The following is a 20,536-nucleotide window of genomic DNA, read 5'->3' on the forward strand; positions in this document are numbered from 1 at the left end:
AGTCAATTGTATTTTTTATGTTTTAGGTCCTAGTAGTTTATTAGACTATTAATATTTTAATTTGGAAGCAAGGTTATTTTTGTAATAAGGCAATTAGGGTTTTCTAACCAATTAGAACTAGGGTATAGTAATCTTTTATAAGCAACCTATTGTACTCCTTGAGGAGATAGTTGATATTTTGATGAATGAAAAACAATGGCGTTTGGTCTTTTTTTTTATCTTGTGCTGACTTCAGGTTTACCCTAGGTGCTAACTCCTAGTAGTTTTCTCGCTTGGTGCTGACTCCAAGTAAGGTTTAGGTGTTGACTCTTAGGTCATATCCCTTTATTTTATTGTTATTTTAATTTTGTTCTGATTGTCCTGCGTTAGTTTTGGTATCAAAGTAAACACCGATCTATTTGAAGCCTCATCGGAGTCACGAACCAGAAAAGTATTTAAAAAAAAAAAAAATTCATTGCTGTGTTTCTCATCCTATCAAGTCACAATTCAAATCCACAAGAAGTCAGCGCCGCCATCAGCCTCCATCACCAGCAGCGTCCCCATCACACTGGTGACTTCCAATATCGTTGTCTAGCGCCACCACCACGACGATCCAGCATTCAAACCGCCATCTACTCACCTGCTCCAATCGACGCTAGACCATCTTCATTGACCTACAAGCCCGATCCTGCTCCTTGTCAATGTTGCACCGCCAAAAGCCCTTCATCTCGTGCGCCACTGCTAGACCAAACTTCGATGCAGATCTGACCAAAGCTCACTGCTGTTCTCGCGCGAGCCCCACTTGAGTCTACATTGCGTTTTGAAGTTTTGCTGTTTGTGTTTATTAGTCACCTCAGGACAAAGCAGACACGTGAGTTCACTTACAAAGCCAACCCATCAGCCTTAAGTGGGCCAAGCCACTTTGGGTTTGAAGTTTCTTTCTTTTGGTTTAATTTGCTGGTTTGAAATATTGTCAATATACTCTTTACGTGTATACCCAAAAAAAAAAAAAAAAAAAGACTTCCTTTCATAGTGAACTTGAGAAGCAGGTTAAGGAGGCTAGGAATAGACTCCTTAACCCTCCTTTCTCCATTTATGACCACCTTACTCTTCTTGATGAAGTTGAAAATTTGTTAGCATACATGGAGCAAGTACCATCCAAATCAATGCGAGGCACACTTTTTCCCTTAGTAAAGGCTTTGATCAATAATAAACTTTTGAGACATGCTAAAATGGATGTGAATGTTTCAGTTGTATCTTGCATTATTGGGGTTACAAGAATAATAGCACCAGATGCCCTATATGAGGATGAGCAAATGAAGGAAATATTTCAGTTGATTTTTATTTGGTATTATTTATTTTTGCAAGTCAATTGTATTTTTTATATTTTAGGTCATATTAGTTTATTAGTCTATTAATATTTTAATTTGGAAGCAAGGTTATCTTCGTAATAAGGCAATTAGAGTTTTCTAGCCAATTAGAACTAGAGTTTAGTAATCCTTTATAACCAACCTATTGTACTCCTTGAGGAGATAATTGATATTTTGATGAACCAAAAACAATGGCCATTTGGTCTTTTTTTTTTTTTGATTTGGTGCTGACTCTAGATTTACCCTAGGTGCTGACTCCTACTAGTTTCCCCACTTAGTGCTGACTCCAAGCAAGGCCTAGGTGCTAACTCCTAGGTCATATCCATTTATTTTATTGTTATTTCAATTTTGTTCTGGTTGTCATGCTTCATTTGTAATGGGCTCTGTGTTGTAGGGATTTATCAATGAGTTCCTATAATTCTAAGCAACTGGTCACATCTTGTGTGGCATCCTCAATGGAAGAACTATTAGTTATTTTCCTCCCTCTTTTGACAATAATTATTGGATGGTGGTAGTATTGTATTCAATAATTTATTCTATTTATTCTGTTCCTTTCATTGCTATATGTGTGGCAGGATTGCATGTAAGTTTTTTGGTACAACTTATGTTCACAATCACATACACATTATGTCCCTGTCTTCTTCCTAAAGGATATCTGTAATATAGAATTGCTAATTCATCAAAATTCACATTCTTATTTGAAATGCTTACAAATGCAAGATTCATCATAGGTTAAATCAGTGGATGGATGCTTAGATTGCTTGGATAGCACATCATTAATTACATTATGTTTGCATTGTCTAAATCTACTTAAACTAATGGTAGAAATAAGGAATCAATCTACAATATATTGAAGGGCATTGTCTAGCAATGAATACATGTAGGTCGTTTATTATCTCTATCTCTTTAAGTTGATGAAAATGACATATGATTCTTATAGTAGGAGTGAAACTAGATCCTTCAACTTGGTATTGAATACTACATTAGCATATTGATATGAATAAAGTGGTGGAATATGATTTTTTTTTAAGTGAGTATAAACTAAAAATGAATTATTGGTGTCTCCGCCAAAACTATTTGTATTACATGTATTTTCTATTACAACTTACATTTAAGTTCAAGCATGTGTAAAGTCATGGTAGTAAAAAGTGATGGTCCTATTATCTTGATTAGTAACTTACAATTAGTTTTGAAAATATGTGAAGGCATAATGCATTAGATATATATATATATATATATATAGTACGAGCCGACACAAAAAGACAAAAACAGTACCAGCTGACACAAAAAGACAAAAATGAACAATTGCATAGTTTCGCTGTGCTTTTGAGCGTCTCATTTACTTTTGGTGGAAAAAGTTTTCACCTAAGGGAAAAGCAAATTACCTCCCAGAATTTCAAGAATCTTCAAAGCTCTTTCCAGAAGATCCTAAGGAGAGAGAGAGAGAGAGAGAGAGAGAGAGAGAGAGAGAGAGAGAGAGAGTCTCTCTCTCTCTCTCTCTCTCTCTCTCTCTCTCTCTCTCTCTCTCTCTCTCTCTCTCTCTCTGAGTAATCACTTGAAGGAAAAGAATAGATGAGGTCATCAAACATAAGAGAAGGTATCTCTCATGTGTGAGTCTCATATAGTTGTAAGTTCTACACATTGTGAAGCGAAAAATATACATATCCAATGCATAAGTGAATTATCAACATGAGCTTCAAAGTCACCACAAAAGGAAGGTACGCTATAATACTAGCAGAAATTAAACCAGATACCCCAATTATCAATTATATTTATATATGAGATGGACTATAAATTCAATGCAAAATTTCAACGAATCAATTATATATGAGCTGTAAATTCTTTAGCAGCCTAGCAAGTTTAATAGTTGCAAGCAATCTAGAGCAAAGTCAAAATATTGAAGGATTCCCTCCAGAAATGGTAGACATGAAAAATAACCAAGAACCATGAAATCTCGCACGCTTGAGATATCGACGTATCGTACACCCTGGGAAAGGAAACTAGGAAATTTCCGAAAAGGAATTGTGACACAGTGACAGTGGCTGGAGATACCATGCATGTTATGGGTCCGTGCCAAGGACAGGATGGCTGATCAGGCGGGAAAATGCTTGGTTCAAAAAGGCTAATTATTGTAAACATGTCATGCATATTATCATGCATCAAAGAAACGTTTCATACCATGTTCACACTTTTAACGCCAGATGCTCATATTGTACATATATTATAAAAAGAGTAGATATGATGTGAAAAAAATATGAACACAGTTAACTAGATGTGAAATAATCATGGCCCTCTCAAAAAATGCATGACATTGATATTACAGCAAATGGAATTAGGCAGTCATAGTGCAGAAAGTTGAAGCATCAAGCATATATATATGTGTGTGTGTGTGTGTTTGAAATAACGAAGGATGCATATGAGATTGGTGCGGTAGTCACTCGCTGCGGTTGTCATCTCCAAAAAAATATAGAGAGAGAGAAAGAGAGAAAGAAAGAAAGAAAGAAGGAAAAGCAGGTGATAGAGAGGACGACATCGTCGTGTAGCCTCTTTTCAACTTTTGACAAAATCAGGAAAACAAACAGAAGATTTTGCCTCCTACTGTACAAGTATCCTATGTTTTTGCAGAGAGAGAGAGAGAAGAAAAAGGAGGATTATGAATTATGATCAATTTCCCTCGACTCATATACAAGACATGCAACATGTCACGTGATTCGTTATCGTAGTATAGTGAAATCCAATCTTATTTAAGTATAAGCAAGTCCACAATAACTTAAGGTACTACTTTCTAGCTTTCAAGAAATGATAACAAAGAAATCTAAAAAATTGTTCGCTATCTATAATATATTACGTGGATTTACTTTCTTGTTACTACACCAATGAAAACGTACGTTATTCAGATCAATAAGACTTTTACATACATAGTAATTCTTGTGCTTATTTTGCATACATAGGATGCAACTCGACTAGTCACTAAAAAAAAAAATCTCAATTGAACCACGACAAAATTTCTGAACTTTTGGAAGCATTAACTTTGCTTATCATGGACAAATTAAACATTCGCAGGAGTAAGCATAGCAGTCTCAAATTAAAAACATAGTAGAATTAAGTATCATATCCATTCTCAACCAGCCTGGATAGAGAAGGAATCTTAGTTGTCCTAAGAGCATCCCTAATTACAATCCAATCCATAGGGCTTATACATAATATTTAAGAGTATCAAGTTCCATCTCCAAGTAAGAGTTGGAGAGAGAGAGAGAGAGAGAGAGAGATGATGATAATGATGCTGGTGGTGGCCGGTGGCGGTGAAAATGATGAGAGAAAGAGAGAGAGAGAGCAGAGAGCAGAGAGAGGGTGACAAGGTTGACCTAAGTCCTAACCATGGTTGGTGTGTCAGTGAAGAAGAACCCAAGGGAACCAAAATATCTCCCAGGGTTACATGCACATGCTTTGAGCTCCACATCCATTGATGGAGTACTCAAATTGATGATGAACTATATTAAAAGCTAAAAGAGAGCAGAGAGCAGAGAGAGGGTGACAAGGTTGACCTAAGTCCTAACCATGGTTGGTGTGTCAGTGAAGAAGAACCCAAGGGAACCAAAATATCTCCCAGGGTTACATGCACATGCTTTGAGCTCCACATCCATTGATGGAGTACTCAAATTGATGATGAACTATATTAAAAGCTAAATGCAAGAGAAAAATATAAAAACACTATCCCTCCTAAATTTTAGTAAAATGGGGCTAAACTCCCATGTTTAGCCACAATGAATTTACAAAGTAATAAACAAGAGTTAGTGATTGCCTCCCCTTACCCTAAGGGAAGATGGTTGGTTAAAACCATAATGTGAAAGTTGAAATGAAGTTGGTAAAAAGCATTTTTTATAAAGACATGACTGGTCCTAGCTCTAAAATCCTAAGACTAGATGTTAACTACCAACAAAAAAGTTGGGGCACACCATTATGCCCCATGATGATTTTGCTAAAACTGCCTCTTCATCTAGAGGTGATTAGCTGAAGTTGGGAGGGATTAGCCATTCCAAAACTTGATTTTCAAAGTGAGGAGCTCGCTATTTCTGTTGTTGAATTTACAAATTTTTTTTTTCCGCAAACCATGTGCTTTTGTTTAGCCTTTCTTGGGCTAAAGTTAAAAAGTTGGTTGCTTTACTCGGCCTTTCAAGGGCCAAGGATTGAAAAACTATTTCCAACTTAGCTAATTCCAATAGCTTTAGTTGGTTTACTTACACATATGCTTCGGTTCTCTTCCAGGAACCCTTTCTTTCAAAAAGATGCAAAGGGGAAAAATGCATGACTCTCCAATTCTGGAGGTGATATTTAGCCCCTATGGGGGGCCATGTATGTGTGCAAAAGCCCAATTGACATGAATGGGCTTGAGTTAGACACAGAGAGTGTGTGTGTGAGAGAGAGAGAGAACCATGGTTAGGCCAAAGGTTTTTGAGACTTCAAGAAACAGCTGAGAATTTTGATGTAGCTAGGTAGTTCGACATGAATGTCTAGCGATGAGGAATTGGTGCATGAAGAGCCATGGTCACGCCTGTGGCACAGCAAAACACACTGTCAAAGATATTAGTAACTCTTGAATTAAAATGACATATACAAAATCAACCTTGAAATTAAGAACTGATTTATAAAATACTTATCATGCATGTTGGGGAATTATCTAGCTAGGTTGGTTTTGCCATATATATTATACAAACAAAGAGTATGTTTTACAAATTATTTTCTATTAACAATCAACTCATCAAGAGGTGACATTGGAGACATCATGCCTTGAAAACTAGTGGATCTAACATTGTATTAGTTCCCACTTCGCAGTGACAAACACATGCATTTACTCAAAAAGTAGTTTTGAAAAGCCATTTTACACACAAATTTTATTCAAAAACATTATAATAGTCTAAAGTCATGGACATATAATGGCATGTTTAAAATTAATAGTAAGGTGATATTTATATCATGCATTGGCTTGGATATATGTATTATATATTTTACCGTGCATACGCATTGGAAGAGAGAGAAAGAATATATATATATATATATATAATGCATAAGATACATTTTCCACATTACTTTTCATATGCCTACGAAGAGAAAGAGAGAAATCAAAACACCCAAAATAATGATGCATATTATATATATATATATAGTTTGAAAAGAATGAATAAGCAGGAGAGATCATGAGAAAAAAGAAATTAAGGTATCTGTTTATGAAGTACAAACCTGATTGCAAGGCAGGTGTAGGTGCAAGAGACATTGATGCACCATAATGCTGTGGGTACCCCCCAGTTGCTGAGTTGATGGCTGAATACTGAAACAGGTGGTGTGGATAATTGACACCATAACCGGTCTGTCCAGAAGTATAGCCAGTGGCAGCTGCTCCACCGCTCCCTTCTCCGAACTGGAGATATGGGTAGAATGCTGCAGCTGCTGCCGCCGCACCAGTAATCATCCCCCCAGCTGGCCCCGTTCCATACATGGGATATTGGGTGGTTGTTCCACCATACACGCTATAGTAGCTCTGTATGTGCCACAACAACAACGATTGATATATATGTAGTGTCAGGTCATTTAAAATTTTTAATAATGTGACATTGTATATAATTTTAGATTTGTATTGGAGAATATGTGAATTATAAAATACATTCATTCATTATTTCAAAGTATATAAATGAAAGTAAGTTACAAGAGTCATATGCATTTGGGCACTTAAAAACTATTCATGATGGAAATGGTTTGATAATTTGCTTGTCAAATGAACTATGTATGGAATGGAAGTGGATCCGCAGACAACTAAAATTTCAAACGTGAATCTAGGGTTTATTTATTTAATCGGTATTCCTATTGATAGTATTATTAAAATATGGTGGCAACGTAGGAATTTAAGTAGAAAAAATCAAATGTTTGCTTTGTTTTCTCGTGGGTCAAATCATAACATGGCATTGTGCGTGGAAAACATTCTGGTTCTCATTTCTCACTGCTCAGTGAGTGAGTGTGGACTCTTAGAAGACCGTGAAAGTGTAACTGTGAGAGAGAGAGAGAGAGAGAGAGAGAGAGAGAGAGAGAGTGTGTGTGTCAGTGGACCAAAAGAAGAATTGAAGTCTGTTATTCAAATATTATTGGTGAAGACAGAAGGCTGCTTTGACCTCTCAACTTCATTCTTTGTTTGTTAATTACGACTACGTGGCATTCAGGTTAGCAGGTTCATGTCCCCCTACTAGCTAAGAGCTAAGCTAGTGCAGTGCAGCCTCAATCATTTTCTCACATCTCTTTCATTCTTCCTTGCTTATATGTGAGATCAATTATTTTTAAAAAAAGGAAGAAAAACTTCATAAAGTACAGTGCCGTATTGTGGTTGGTGTTTGATTTTATAAGCCCATTAATATTGAACACTACGAATTGAATTTAGAGATATAAATAAAACAAGAAATTTTAAAGGTTGCCCCGCCATCTCGATCGGTTGCAATAGTAATAGTTTAAATTAAATTAAGTATCTGTGGTTGCTACGAAGTGGTGGTTGGAAGATAAAAATCTTGGGTCAATTTTGGTGGTTGTTATATATTGAATGACTCCAAAGAAAAAAAGACAAAAGATTTTGAAATAAATAAATAAATAAATAAAACTGCCTTTACCATCTTGGCCAGCTTGGTCGAAGGCAAAAATGTCCCCACTTACTGACTAGCTAGGCAGATATAGTTAATTGGATCTTAAGATCTCATAGAGTAAAATGTTTCTTTTATTTTGAGCCATCTTAGCCTTTGAGCAAAGACAGTTTTCATATTTCATTGATTTTCAAGGTTTAATTAAGTAACTCATGACATATATAACTGATGATACTTTTACAATAGGGTCACAGAGATTTTTCAGATTGAACTAAAACTATTTTTCTGAATAAAAGAAAAGAAAAGAAGTTTCGTTTGCATATGTAGCTCCTTTACATTGGATCCACATTTAGGTGGGAAAAAAAGTGTTGTACATTCGGATGTATGAAATAATGAGATATGAAATAAAAAAATAAAAATGAAGGATTTGGCATATTAATATTATTGATAAAGAGGAGATTCCTTTGTGGTGTGTAAAAATATGTAAAATCATTGGAAGTTAAAAGGTCATGGTCTACTGAAAAGTATGCTTCGAGATGCATCCTAAGAAGCAAGATTAGATATAGTGTGAATAAAAAGCAAAAGAAAGAAAGAAAAAAATGTGAAATTTGTACAAACCGTAGGGTAAGTGTAGTCTGGCGAGTATGGAGAGTACCTGAAATAGCGATCAAAGAAATGACAAAAGGGAAAAAGTTAGAATAAAATTTGAAGCTTGTGATATGAGGAAGGAACTCAAAATTCCAAACAAATCAGTTCAAAATTTAATTTTAGAAGAGAGAGAAAAGCGCATGAGCATCACGGAACAGCGTGCTTGGTGATGTGCATGCTTAAAATGATTTACATAACATTAATACTGCCTACACATACACCTGCATGTGTTCTCTTATCTACGTGTGTGTGTGTGTGTGAGAGAGAGAGAGAGAGAGAGGGACCATTAACATGGTAAAAAAATGTATTCGTGGACACGTGGAGGTAGAGAGAGAGAGAGAGAGAGAGAGAGATGAGCATGCTTGATATATAGTAAGCCTAATTTAATGGGGGGTTGGAATGGATGGGTGTGCATTATAACTAAGTTGGCAATGCACGTGCAGGTTATTCCCATGTATGATTGTATACACAAGCAAAGGTAGAGGGAAATCAAAGAGGAATACAAAAAAAAAGTAAGTATATATATTCATAAAACAAAAAATGAAAACATACCCATAAAGATTGTAAGGAATTCCTTGTTGGATGGCATAATGAGGGAAGGTTGCAGCTGAAGGAAAAGCTGTTCCCACTGTCCCGCCAAACCCTGTCTGAAATGACCCCATTACCCTAAAGTTCCTGCCTCCTCCTCCTCCTCCTCCACCTCCTCCTCCTGCACTCCATTTCATTTTTAATTAATTCATCACACACATTTACTTTTTTACTCCTTAAATCTCCAATCATAAATATAATATATATATCTATATATATATTCATCTCTTTATTAATTTAACACCTATATACACATATGCATGTTGGAGAACATGTATATGATCAGTTTGTAATGAATATACTATATCTATATATCATACATTTTAATGGAACACACACACACACATATATATGGCAAGAAGTAAATGTAGTTCTTGTACAAAGTGGCTGAGTTGTTTGCATGTTGTGAATTCATATAATTGTTCTTCCACCTATTTTTCTTGAAATGTACTTTCTGGAATTATTACCTGAAAGGCAGAATAGAACTTTTCCATTTTGGGAGAATATTCATGCTGCATTTCCAAGTGTATATGTGTTTTCAAAATAGTATATTTTTGATATTGCCTGATCAAGATTTTACATGACAGTATTTAATTTTTATAATACCAATAATTAGTAAGGAATATCCATAGCAACTAAGCTTGTTCGCATTGTCAACGAATAATTGTGGATAATAAACTTCAAATTAAGCATCTTTGTATAGTGATAAATAAAATGGAAGATTTTATGGAACCTTTTTTCTCAGATCTGATGTATCATATTCATACCACATAACCTAAATATAATCCATATAGTATGAAATAAATAATATTAAAAAACAGAAAGAGAAGAAAAAGAAATAAAAAGTAGTATACCATTCTTTGGTGTTGAAGGTTTGGATCTTTGAACACCCAAAGAAGCAAGATTGCAATTAGCTCTCCTCCCATCTATCACTGGAGCAGCATCAACACAAGCTCTCATGGCAGCTTCGGGTTCTCGAAAAGTTACCTAAAATAGAAATAACATTAATTTTCCATCACAATTATGAACAGAAAAGAGTTATTAATATTTTCTCTTTTTTGTTTTATAAATTCCATTTCTTTTGAGAAATTAACAATTCTAGATCTTTCATTTGGCTCGCGATCTAGTGAAAAAAGGACAAAGTACAAAGATACCATATAAGATATTGAATAGTGAGATAAATTAGACAAAATCTATATGCAAGCAAAAATGTGAGAGAAAGTAAAGAAGAAGCATACAAATCCGTAGCCTTTGGATCTTCCTGTGGCTTTGTCAGTGATGACAACAGCCTCCAAGATCTCACCAAACTGTTCAAAGTATTTCTTCATGGTCTCCTTCTGGGTTTCCCAAGCCAAGCCTCCAACAAATACCTTGGTATAAGTTGTGTCACCAAACTGCCCTGCCAAATTAGCTGGAGTCATCTTTAAAATTTGGTCACTTTAATTCCTCAAAATTTTCTCTTACAAAATCTGTTACACCACCACCACCACCACCACCACCACCTTGATATCTCTCCAAATAAAAGTGGGCAGAAGTAGTGATACTAGTAGTAGTAGTACTACTAGTTGTGTATGTGTGTGCTGTGTCAATAATGAAATAAGTCCTAGCTAGCACTATGGCACAAAGATGGATCTAGACTATTTTAGTTGTGGTACAAGATGAATATGAGGAAAACCCACTAAACCTAGATGGATCTTTTCAAGATATTAGAGGTGGTGAATTTGGATTTGGTGGTGATGGAAGGAGCAGTGGTATTGATAATAAGAAAGAGAGAGAGAGAGAGAGAGATGAATAAAAAAGAGAAGTGAAATATTAGGAGGGAAGAGAAAGCAAAAGTTAGAAAAAGAGGAAAGGGGCTCTCATAATACGGACATGAATTATATACAAAACAGCAGCCCCCACCTCGTTACATTATTTCTCCAAAATTCACTTTCTCACGCGCCCATTATAATGTGTGCTTACTACGTGAATATCATTACCTCATATTATTCCATACCACGCGCAATCATGAGCGTGGGTGTGGGTTTTTCTACTATTATTATGTCCCTCAATATCCCTCATCGCTGTACTTTTGGTTTTATTATTTAAGGCTAGTACGGCAATGACTAATTAGGCCTAAGGTTGTTCTCATAATCACCTATATTACCATAGAAAACTGCATTGCTTGGAATGTGTAACGTAGTGGCAGAAACGGAACGGGGAAATTTGTAAACGGAGGGAGGGATAAAATCACGGGGAAAGTCAACGGTCAACCGTCCAATTGGTGCAGTAATGTTGTATAACTATTAACTATAAATAAATTATAAACGGGTGTGATTCAGTGCATCTCTTTTTCACATTAAATTTTTTTTGTATAGTCCATTAGTCCTATGGTCACCTCGGCCTCCGCATGGTCTTTTGGCAACTGGGGGACCATAGCTTTGTCTCTACACTTTCTAAGTTTCGGGGATGGGAAAGAGAGAAAAAAATGGAGGTGATCAGAATATATTACAATTCTTAGTCTAAACATAGGGCATAGGGTTAAGTGTAATGTTATTGTCATGAGATATTTTTTGGGGCCGTAAATGAATTAACCTCAAAATTTTGAGATTAAAACTTTTTATTGTTGTCAAACTAAAATTTTATATTTCAAATTGTAAACAAGCCGAGGAAGCCTATAACTTTAGGTTGTAGAAAGTAGACACTAGATGATGACATAGAGGTGATTGAGCTAGGGGAAGTGGGGATTTGAACTAAAACAAACAAATTAGATAGTAATTTGGTAAGGTGAGGAAAGGGGAAGGAGGAGCTTGGAAAATCTAGTTCAAATGTGGTTTGATTAGATGGGAATGGGAAAAGAAGAAAAGACCTAACTAAAGAGGAGGATGGTACTCATGTACATTGTCGCATGTCGCTGGCTAATAAAAAAGAAAGAAAAAAAGAAAGAGTAATTAAAGCCCTTCAATTTTTGTTTGGAAAAGTTATCTCATTAGGTTCTAATTAACTAAAGCCTTAGTAAGATAAGTTTGATCTGTCATGCATATATCAAGCTTATTATCATGAGTTCAAATCTTCTATCCCACACTTCCTGCTCCACTATATACTCCACAAATAAAAATATACCACATGTACATCTAATTTATTAAATGCTAAATTTATGCATTCTATTATTTCAATTTTCTAAAATAAATAAATAAATAACCCATCATATTTAGGTAATTGAAATAATAGAAGACATAAATTTAGCATTTAATAAATTAGATGTACATGTGGCATGTTTTTATTTGTGGAGTATATAGTGGAGCAGGAAGTGTGAGACAAAATATTTGGACTCTATTATCATGAGCTTAAACTCAACATGTTTTGTATTAAGTCCTATCGTTCATGAGCCTATTCATGATCAATTTTTTGTTGTTATTTGGTCTTGGCTTGTTTATTAAACAAGCTTAAGCTTGCTTGTTATAAGCAAACAAACATGAACGATATTTTTACTGAGCTTAGCCTAAATTATTTATGTAAGGACCAGATTTGAATTCTTAACCCAAAATATGAATGGACTTAGGCCCAAAAAGCCCAAAACAATGAATTTGTAGAGAAATTGGTTAGAAAACTGGGTTTTAGTTAATCAAACAACAAGTTAAGTAGGTTGGTGACAAAAGAGTGAAGATAGACAAATTTAAACTGAAGAAAAAATGTCTTCGGCAATGTCCGAAGAGACTGCTTCTTATATAATGCTATTAAATGTGGTTACAAGTCTGGTTCTAGATTACTATAGTGTTTCTTCTCTGATTTTCTGATCCCCTTTCTCATTGCCTCCTTCTTTTATACTATCTTTCCTTTCCATCTCTACCTTCCACGTGCATGTTAGATGATTGGTGTTGATATTTGTCCCATCAGAACCTCTTATAAATCTTCATGTAATAACTGTAAGGCTGAAAACTATTATTCAGGTATCACCTCCACATTAATGTGGTTAGAGAGTTAGCTGTAGAGTATTTAATGCAGTGGTAGTAGCTTTCTCCTAAGATATTTTTATGATTTCTCCCTGTTTGACATCTCTACAATGCTTATCTGCATTAATGAGACTTTCTGGAATGTTACCCTAGATGACAGACAATCTCTTCGGACCCCGGTATTGGTCAACCGAGGATGCATTTATCCTCGGCCCATCCTCTTGAGCCATTGTGACCAAAACTAACCTCTATTTAATAACGCAGTCTCTTTTGATAAAGATTTCTCTTCCTCGGACAAACTCTCGTCCTCGAATTGGGCTATAGGCCTAATATACAAACAAATAATGAACTCCTAGGCCCAATATTCCTACAATAGCCTCTTGAAATTCTTCTTTCTAGCTCCTCATGAAGAAAGGATGATTTCGACGTCACCATATTTGCTTTGTGCTTATTTCGTCCCATCTCTGTTCATAAAGACGCATTTTTAACTGCCTAAGGCACGCTCTTGACGCTTCGGCTTACAAGATGCGCTCCTCATTAAATTTTTACAGTCTTATGTTCCCCACATTCTACGATGCAATTCAAATCCAACGGTTGAGAACTCTGCTAGGACTTGGGCAGGAATTTTCCCGCCCTGTAGCTCTCTTTTTGATATAAATATCACTCAAATCAAACATTTTCTTTACTTTAGCATTCATTTAGCTGTTAGCGCACATACATTGAACCTGCCAACTCTCTTACCTTACTCGTGCTTCTACAAATACTAAAAGCTTGTCCGAGGACACATTTCTTATTTTTGTAAGTCTTCACAACTCTTTGCACTTTTACTTTTCCCTACATCTTTCTATTCTTCGCTCTTTTCCTCTCCTCGGCTCCATCTTTTCCTCTCAATCACTTTAGGTCTTTCCAAACCCTTCTAGAAATGGGTAGATTTAAGAGTTTGGTAAACTCCGAGGAGGGGATATAGAATTTTAGGGCTCAATATATGATCCCCCCAGGAGTGGGCATTAGGTATCGCGCAAAGGGACAATGGCATGTAGACAGGTAAGAGGGAGAAGTAGCAATCCCGATGATTGCCTTTATAGAAGGCGGGATGAAAATCCCCATAGGCACTGTGACCAGGGATTATCTTAAGGTTTATAGGTTGACTCCTACCCAGCGTGCCCCAAACATGTTCAGAATACTAAGGTGCGTAGACGCCCTCAATGACAAATGGGTTTAGGGCTTACACATCATGATGTCAACTGGGTTTATAATCTCCACCACCTGAAGGGGCAGGGGTATTACCTAAAGTCTAGGTATCCTAAAGTTAGGCTCATTCAGTGCCTTCTTGAATCCAACAAAAGCCTGAATAAGGATTTTCTGATCATGACAGAGGAATGGCATGATGGCCTTCCTTGCTTGACGAGAGAGGGGCAGCCATGTGGGATTTTAGGCCTAGGATGCTAATTTATAAGTTCTTTCTTTTCTTTTGGCATGTTCCATTTTTACATCTGATAAAAAACTTTTGTGTTCCTGGTGATTCTGCAGATAGACACGCTGCTAAGCCAAACATCAGCTTAGTTAATAAGGAGAGTTTGGATAACATACTCCTGGTCGAGGTCTCAGTACACAACGATGACCAATTACGAGCAGCTCACCTAATCTTAGGGTACAAGCCGATCTCGTCCGGCTTTCAAGCACCAAAGTGCGTGATTAGAGCCAAGAACCCCTGTCTACATCGCATAAGTGTAGCTGTCCTTGGTTTTCTCCTCCCTGAAGGCGTTCCTATTCTAGAAGGCACCCTTAGTCTCCACTTAACCCATCCCAGAAGGCATGCCCAAAGTAGCTTTTCCACTTCAACACGCATTTGGTGAAGCTACTTCCTCTTAACCTATCGGCAAGGAAGAAGATAAGGAAGAAGAAGGGCAGAAGGAGGTAGCAAATGTCTTAGAATCAGACGACCTTTACGAGGTTTTCAACCAGCCCTTGTCCCTAGAGACATCAACTGGTGACCTCGGCCAATTTTTTCAACCTCAATCCACTCATTTCGAAGGAACTACTCCCTTATCGGACAAGATAGGAATCCAAAGGAAGTAGAGATCAACTCTCCAAAAGTTACTGGAGTCTTAGCTAGGGAAGGATGCTCCTGAGAAGTTGGCCTAGACAAAACTCCCCCCTCCTCCACTTGTTCCAACCCACAGAGCTGACCCTGCCAACCATAAGAGGAAGTGGGAGGAGAAAGGAAAAGAGGTAGTGGAGATAGGGAAAAACGTCCCCCCTTGTGAAGTTGAGTCTCAGAGGGGGGCCAAGCAACAAAGAGCCCTTCAAACGAGGTCAGACATCGAGGCAGAATTGAGGGGTGACCAACGAGCTGCAACCCCAGCTTAAACCCCATGCCTGGAGTTGAATAGGGCTCCCTTACTCAGTGATGCCTCTATTCGCTACTTCTAGTAAGGTACAGTTGGGTATGTGGCAGATACGGTGGAGCAATCCCTGCTTCTGCTTAAGGACATGGTTGAACTCAGGTCTATAAGGCAACATGAAGTCTTCTTTGAGCTGAAGAGGGATCTGGCCATGGTAAGCAAGTTTCAAAGTTAAGTTAAGGTTTTTTTTTTTTTTTTTTTTTTTTTTTTTTTTTATTATATTTCAAATTGTAAACAAGCCGAGGAAGCCTATAACTTTAGGTTGTAGAAAGTAGACACTAGATGATGACATAGAGGTGATTGAGCTAGGGGAAGTGGGGATTTGAACTAAAACAAACAAATTAGATAGTAATTTGGTAAGGTGAGGAAAGGGGAAGGAGGAGCTTGGAAAATCTAGTTCAAATGTGGTTTGATTAGATGGGAATGGGAAAAGAAGAAAAGACCTAACTAAAGAGGAGGATGGTACTCATGTACATTGTCGCATGTCGCTGGCTAATAAAAAAGAAAGAAAAAAAGAAAGAGTAATTAAAGCCCTTCAATTTTTGTTTGGAAAAGTTATCTCATTAGGTTCTAATTAACTAAAGCCTTAGTAAGATAAGTTTGATCTGTCATGCATATATCAAGCTTATTATCATGAGTCCAAATCTTCTATCCCACACTTCCTGCTCCACTATATACTCCACAAATAAAAATATGCCACATGTACATCTAATTTATTAAATGCTAAATTTATGCATTCTATTATTTCAATTTCCTAAAATAAATAAATAAATAACCCATCATATTTAGGTAATTGAAATAATAGAAGACATAAATTTAGCATTTAATAAATTAGATGTACATGTGACATGTTTTTATTTGTGGAGTATATAGTGGAGTAGGAAGTGTGGGACAAAATATTTGGACTCTATTATCATGAGCTTAAACTCAACATGTTTTGTATTAAGTCCTATCGTTCATGAGCCTATTCATGATCAACTTTTTGTTGTTATTTGGTCTTGGCTTGTTTATTAAACAAGCTTAAGCTTGCTTGTTATAAGCAAACAAACATGAACGATATTTTTACTGAGCTTAGCCTAAATTATTTATGTAAGAACCAGATTTGAATTCTTAACCCAAAATATGAATGGACTTAGGCCCAAAAAGCCCAAAACAATGAATTTGTAGAGAAATTGGTTAGAAAACTGGGTTTTAGTTAATCAAACAACAAGTTAAGTAGGTTGGTGACAAAAGAGTGAAGATAGACAAATTTAAACTGAAGAAAAAATGTCTTCGGCAATGTCCGAAGAGACTGGTTCTTATATAATGCTATTAAATGTGGTTACAAGTCTGGTTCTAGATTACTATAGTATTTCTTCTCTGATTTTCTGATCCCCTTTCTCATTGCCTCCTTCTTTTATACTATCTTTCCTTTCCATCTCTATCTTCCACGTGCATGTTAGATGATTGGTGTTGATATTTGTCCCATCAGAACCTCTTATAAATCTTCATGTAATAACTGTAAGGCTGAAAACTATTATTCAGGTATCACCTCCACATTAATGTGGTTAGAGAGTTAGCTGTAGAGTATTTAATGCAGTGGTAGCAGCTTTCTCCTAAGATATTTTTAGGATTTCTCCCTGTTTGACATCTCTACAATGCTTATCCGCATTAATGAGACTTTCTGGAATGTTACCCTAGATGACAGACAATCTCTTCGGACCCCAGTATTGGTCAACCGAGGATGCATTTATCCTCGGCCCATCCTCTTGAGCCATTGTGACCAAAACTAACCTCTATTTAATAACGCAGTCTCTTTTGATAAAGATTTCTCTTCCTCGGACAAACTCTCGTCCTCGAATTGGGCTATAGGCCTGATATACAAACAAATAATGAACTCCTAGGCCCAATATTCCTACAATAGCCTCTTGAAATTCTTCTTTCTAGCTCCTCAGGAAGAAAGGATGATTTCGACGTCACCATATTTGCTTTGTGCTTATTTCGTCCCATCTCTGTTCATAAAGACGCATTTTTAACTGCCTAAGGCACGCTCTTGACGCTTCGTCTTACAAGATGCGCTCCTCATTAAATTTTTACAGTCTTATGTTCCCCACATTCTACGGTGCGATTCAAATCCAACGGTTGAGAACTCTGCTAGGACTTGGGCAGGAATTTTCCCGCCCTGTAGCTCTCTTTTTGATATAAATATCACTCAAATCAAACATTTTCTTTACTTTAGCATTCATTTAGCTGTTAGTGCACAAACATTGAACCTGCCAACTCTCTTACCTTACTCGTGCTTCTACAAATACTAAAAGCTTGTCCGAGGACACATTTCTTATTTTTGTAAGTCTTCACAACTCTTTGCACTTTTACTTTTCCATACATCTTTCTATTCTTCGCTCTTTTCCTCTCCTCGGCTCCATCTTTTCCTCCCAATCACTTTAGGTCTTTCCAAACCCTTCTAGAAATGGGTAGATTTAAGAGTTTGGTAAACTCCGAGGAGGGGATATAGAATTTGAGGGCTCAATATATGATCCCTCCAGGAGTGGGCATTAGGTATCGCGCAAAGGGACAATGGCATGTAGACAGGTAAGAGGGAGAAGTAGCAATCCCGATGATTGCCTTTATAGAAGGCGGGATGAAAATCCCCATAGGCACTGTGACCAGGGATTATCTTAAGGTTTATAGGTTGACTCCTACCCAATGTGCCCCAAACATGTTCAGAATACTAAGGTGCGTAGACGCCCTCAATGACAGATGGGTTTAGGGCTTACACATCATGATGTCAATGGGTTTATAATCTCCACCACCTGAAGGGGCAGGGGTATTACCTAAAGTCTAGGTATCCTAAAGTTAGGCTCATTCAGTGCCTTCTTGAATCCAACAAAAGCCTGAATAAGGATTTTCTAATCGTGACAGAGGAATGGCATGATGGCCTCCCTTGCTTGACGAGAGAGGGGCAGCCATGTGGGATTTTAGGTCTAGGATGCTAATTTATAAGTTCTTTCTTTTCTTTTGGCATGTTCCATTTTTACATCTGACAAAAAAACTTTTGTGTTCCTGGTGATTCTGCAGATAGACACGCTGCTAAGCCAAACATCAGCTTAGTTAATAAGGAGAGTTTGGATAACATACTCCGGGTCGAGGTCTCAGTACACAACGATGACCAATTACGAGCAGCTCACCTAATCTTAGGGTACAAGCCGATCTCGTCCGGCTTTCAAGCACCAAAGTGCGTGATTAGAGCCAAGAACCCCTGTCTACATCGCATAAATGTAGCTGTCCTTGGTTTTCTCCTCCCTAAAGGCGTTCCTATTCTAGAAGGCACCCTTAGTCTCCACTTAACCCATCCCAGAAGGCATGCCCAAAGTAGCTTTTCCACCTCAACACGCATCTGGTGAAGCTACTTCCTCTTAACCTATCGGCAAGGAAGAAGATAAGGAAGAAGAAGGGTAGAAGGAGGTAGCAAATGTCTTAGAATCAGACGACCTTTACGAGGTTTTCAACCAGCCCTTGTCCCTAGAGACATCAACTGGTGACCTCGGCCAATTTTTTCAGCCTCAATCTACTCACTTCGAAGGAACTACTCCCTTACCGGACAAGATAGGAATCCAAAGGAAGTAGAGATCAACTCTCCAAAAGTTACTGGAGTCTTAGCTAAGGAAGGATGCTCCTGAGAAGTTGGCCTAGACAAAACTTCCCCCTCCTCCACTTGTTCCAACCCACAGAGCTGACCCTGCCAACCATAAGAGGAAGTGGGAGGAGAAAGGAAAAGAGGTAGTGGAGATAGGGAAAAACGTCCTCCCTTGGGAAGTTGAGTCTCAGAGGGGGGCCAAGCAACAAAGAGCCCTTCAAACGAGGTCAGACATCGAGGCAGAATTGAGGGGTGACCAACGAGCTGCAACCCCAGCTTAAACCCCATGCCTGGAGTTGAATAAGGCTCCCTTACTCAGTGATGCCTCTATTCGCGACTTCTAGTAAGGTACAGTTGGGTATGTGGCAGATACGGTGGAGCAATCCCTGCTTCTGCTTAAGGACATGGTTGAACTCAGGTCTATAAGGCAACATGAAGTCTTCTTTGAGCTAAAGAAGGATCTAGCCATGGTAAGCAAGTTTCAAAGTTAAGTTCAGGTTTTTTTTTTTTTCCTAGGCCATCCAAGCCACTTTTAAGGCTGAGGAGATAGTGCACTATTCTCATCGAAAGATGAAGGAGGATAGCAGCTGTGGAGGCCTTTTAAGTGGTTGAAAAAAGCGCCCAAGAGCTTAAGACCAAACTGATGGTGGAGGAGAAGGAAAGAAAAAGTGCCACCGCTACTTTAGATACTATGGAAAGGCAAGCCAAGAGCCAAAGGCTACTTCTCCGTAGTGTCGAGGACCAGCTAGTCGTCTCTAAGGAACAGATTGTTGCCCTGAAGAAAAAACTAGAGGAGGTCGAGAAGGCCAAGGCTTAAGTTGAGAAGGCCAAGGAGGAGGTTGAAAAGGCGAGGGAGGAGGCAGAGAAAGCTCGGGAGGAGACACAACAAGAAGGGTATGACATTGGAGTGGTCGAGGCTGAAGAAGCCCTTAGGGCTGAGGTCCTAAGGGTGTGTAGGATTTATTGTGCCCAAGTATGGGATGAAGCCCTCAACCAAGCTGGGGTTGAGGCTTCTTCTATGCTTAAGAGACAGAAAATGTGTACTGCCCCCCAGCCATTCGTACTTCCTCCTCAGGCAACTCCAAAACAAACACCCCTCTCGAGGTGGTAGATTCTGAGAAAAACAATCCCAGCAAGGTTCCACTCCCTCCTGGTAGTCCTCCAAAAGGGGCCGAGCAGCCTAGGGCAAATGAAAAAGGAGCTAAGGTGACCAAGGAGGTGGCCCCTGATGCCACCATGCCCTCGACTGCTCCCCAAGATCCTTCCAAAGACAAAGAGGACACTAGAATGGAAATTGTTTTGGCAAGCCTCCCAATTTCGGCCAAGGGTGACTCCAAGGGAGCAGATCAAGGATCCTCAGAGGCTACAACTCAGCAAACCA

General features: G+C 37.9%; 1 protein-coding gene across 2 annotated transcripts; it reads right to left on the bottom strand.

The window, feature by feature from the left end:
• Positions 1-5,275: 5,275 nt before the first annotated feature.
• On the bottom strand, positions 5,276-11,045 carry LOC112016308 (uncharacterized). 2 transcript variants are annotated; one of them, XM_024048838.2, is made up of 6 exons: positions 10,441-11,045; positions 10,057-10,189; positions 9,167-9,323; positions 8,585-8,621; positions 6,588-6,885; positions 5,276-5,901 (listed from the first exon to the last, which is right to left on the bottom strand). In XM_024048838.2, exons 1-6 carry the CDS (start codon positions 10,621-10,623, stop codon positions 5,861-5,863), a joined length of 849 nt encoding a protein of 282 aa, XP_023904606.2. In that variant the 5' UTR covers positions 10,624-11,045; the 3' UTR covers positions 5,276-5,860. The 2 variants fall into 2 exon arrangements, with proteins under 2 accessions (XP_023904606.2, XP_023904605.2); XM_024048837.2 differs by having other exon boundaries at positions 5,276-5,921; positions 10,441-11,043.
• Between the last annotated feature and the right edge of the window lie 9,491 nt (positions 11,046-20,536).

This window comes from Quercus suber, unplaced genomic scaffold, assembly GCF_002906115.3.
Source record: "Quercus suber isolate HL8 unplaced genomic scaffold, Cork oak 2.0 scaffold_42, whole genome shotgun sequence".
NCBI classification, from domain to species: Eukaryota; Viridiplantae; Streptophyta; class Magnoliopsida; order Fagales; family Fagaceae; genus Quercus; species Quercus suber.

Excerpts from the sequence above, each read along its gene's own strand:
- LOC112016308 (XM_024048838.2), bottom strand. The coding sequence starts at position 10,623 with ATGACTCCAGCTAATTTGGCAGGGCAGTTTGGTGACACAACTTATACC. Across the intron at positions 6,886-8,584 it reads CAGACTACACTTACCCTACG|AGCTACTATAGCGTGTATGG; the intron begins GTTTGTACAAAT and ends TGGCACATACAG. Across the intron at positions 5,902-6,587 it reads TACACCTGCCTTGCAATCAG|GCGTGACCATGGCTCTTCAT; the intron begins GTTTGTACTTCA and ends GCTGTGCCACAG.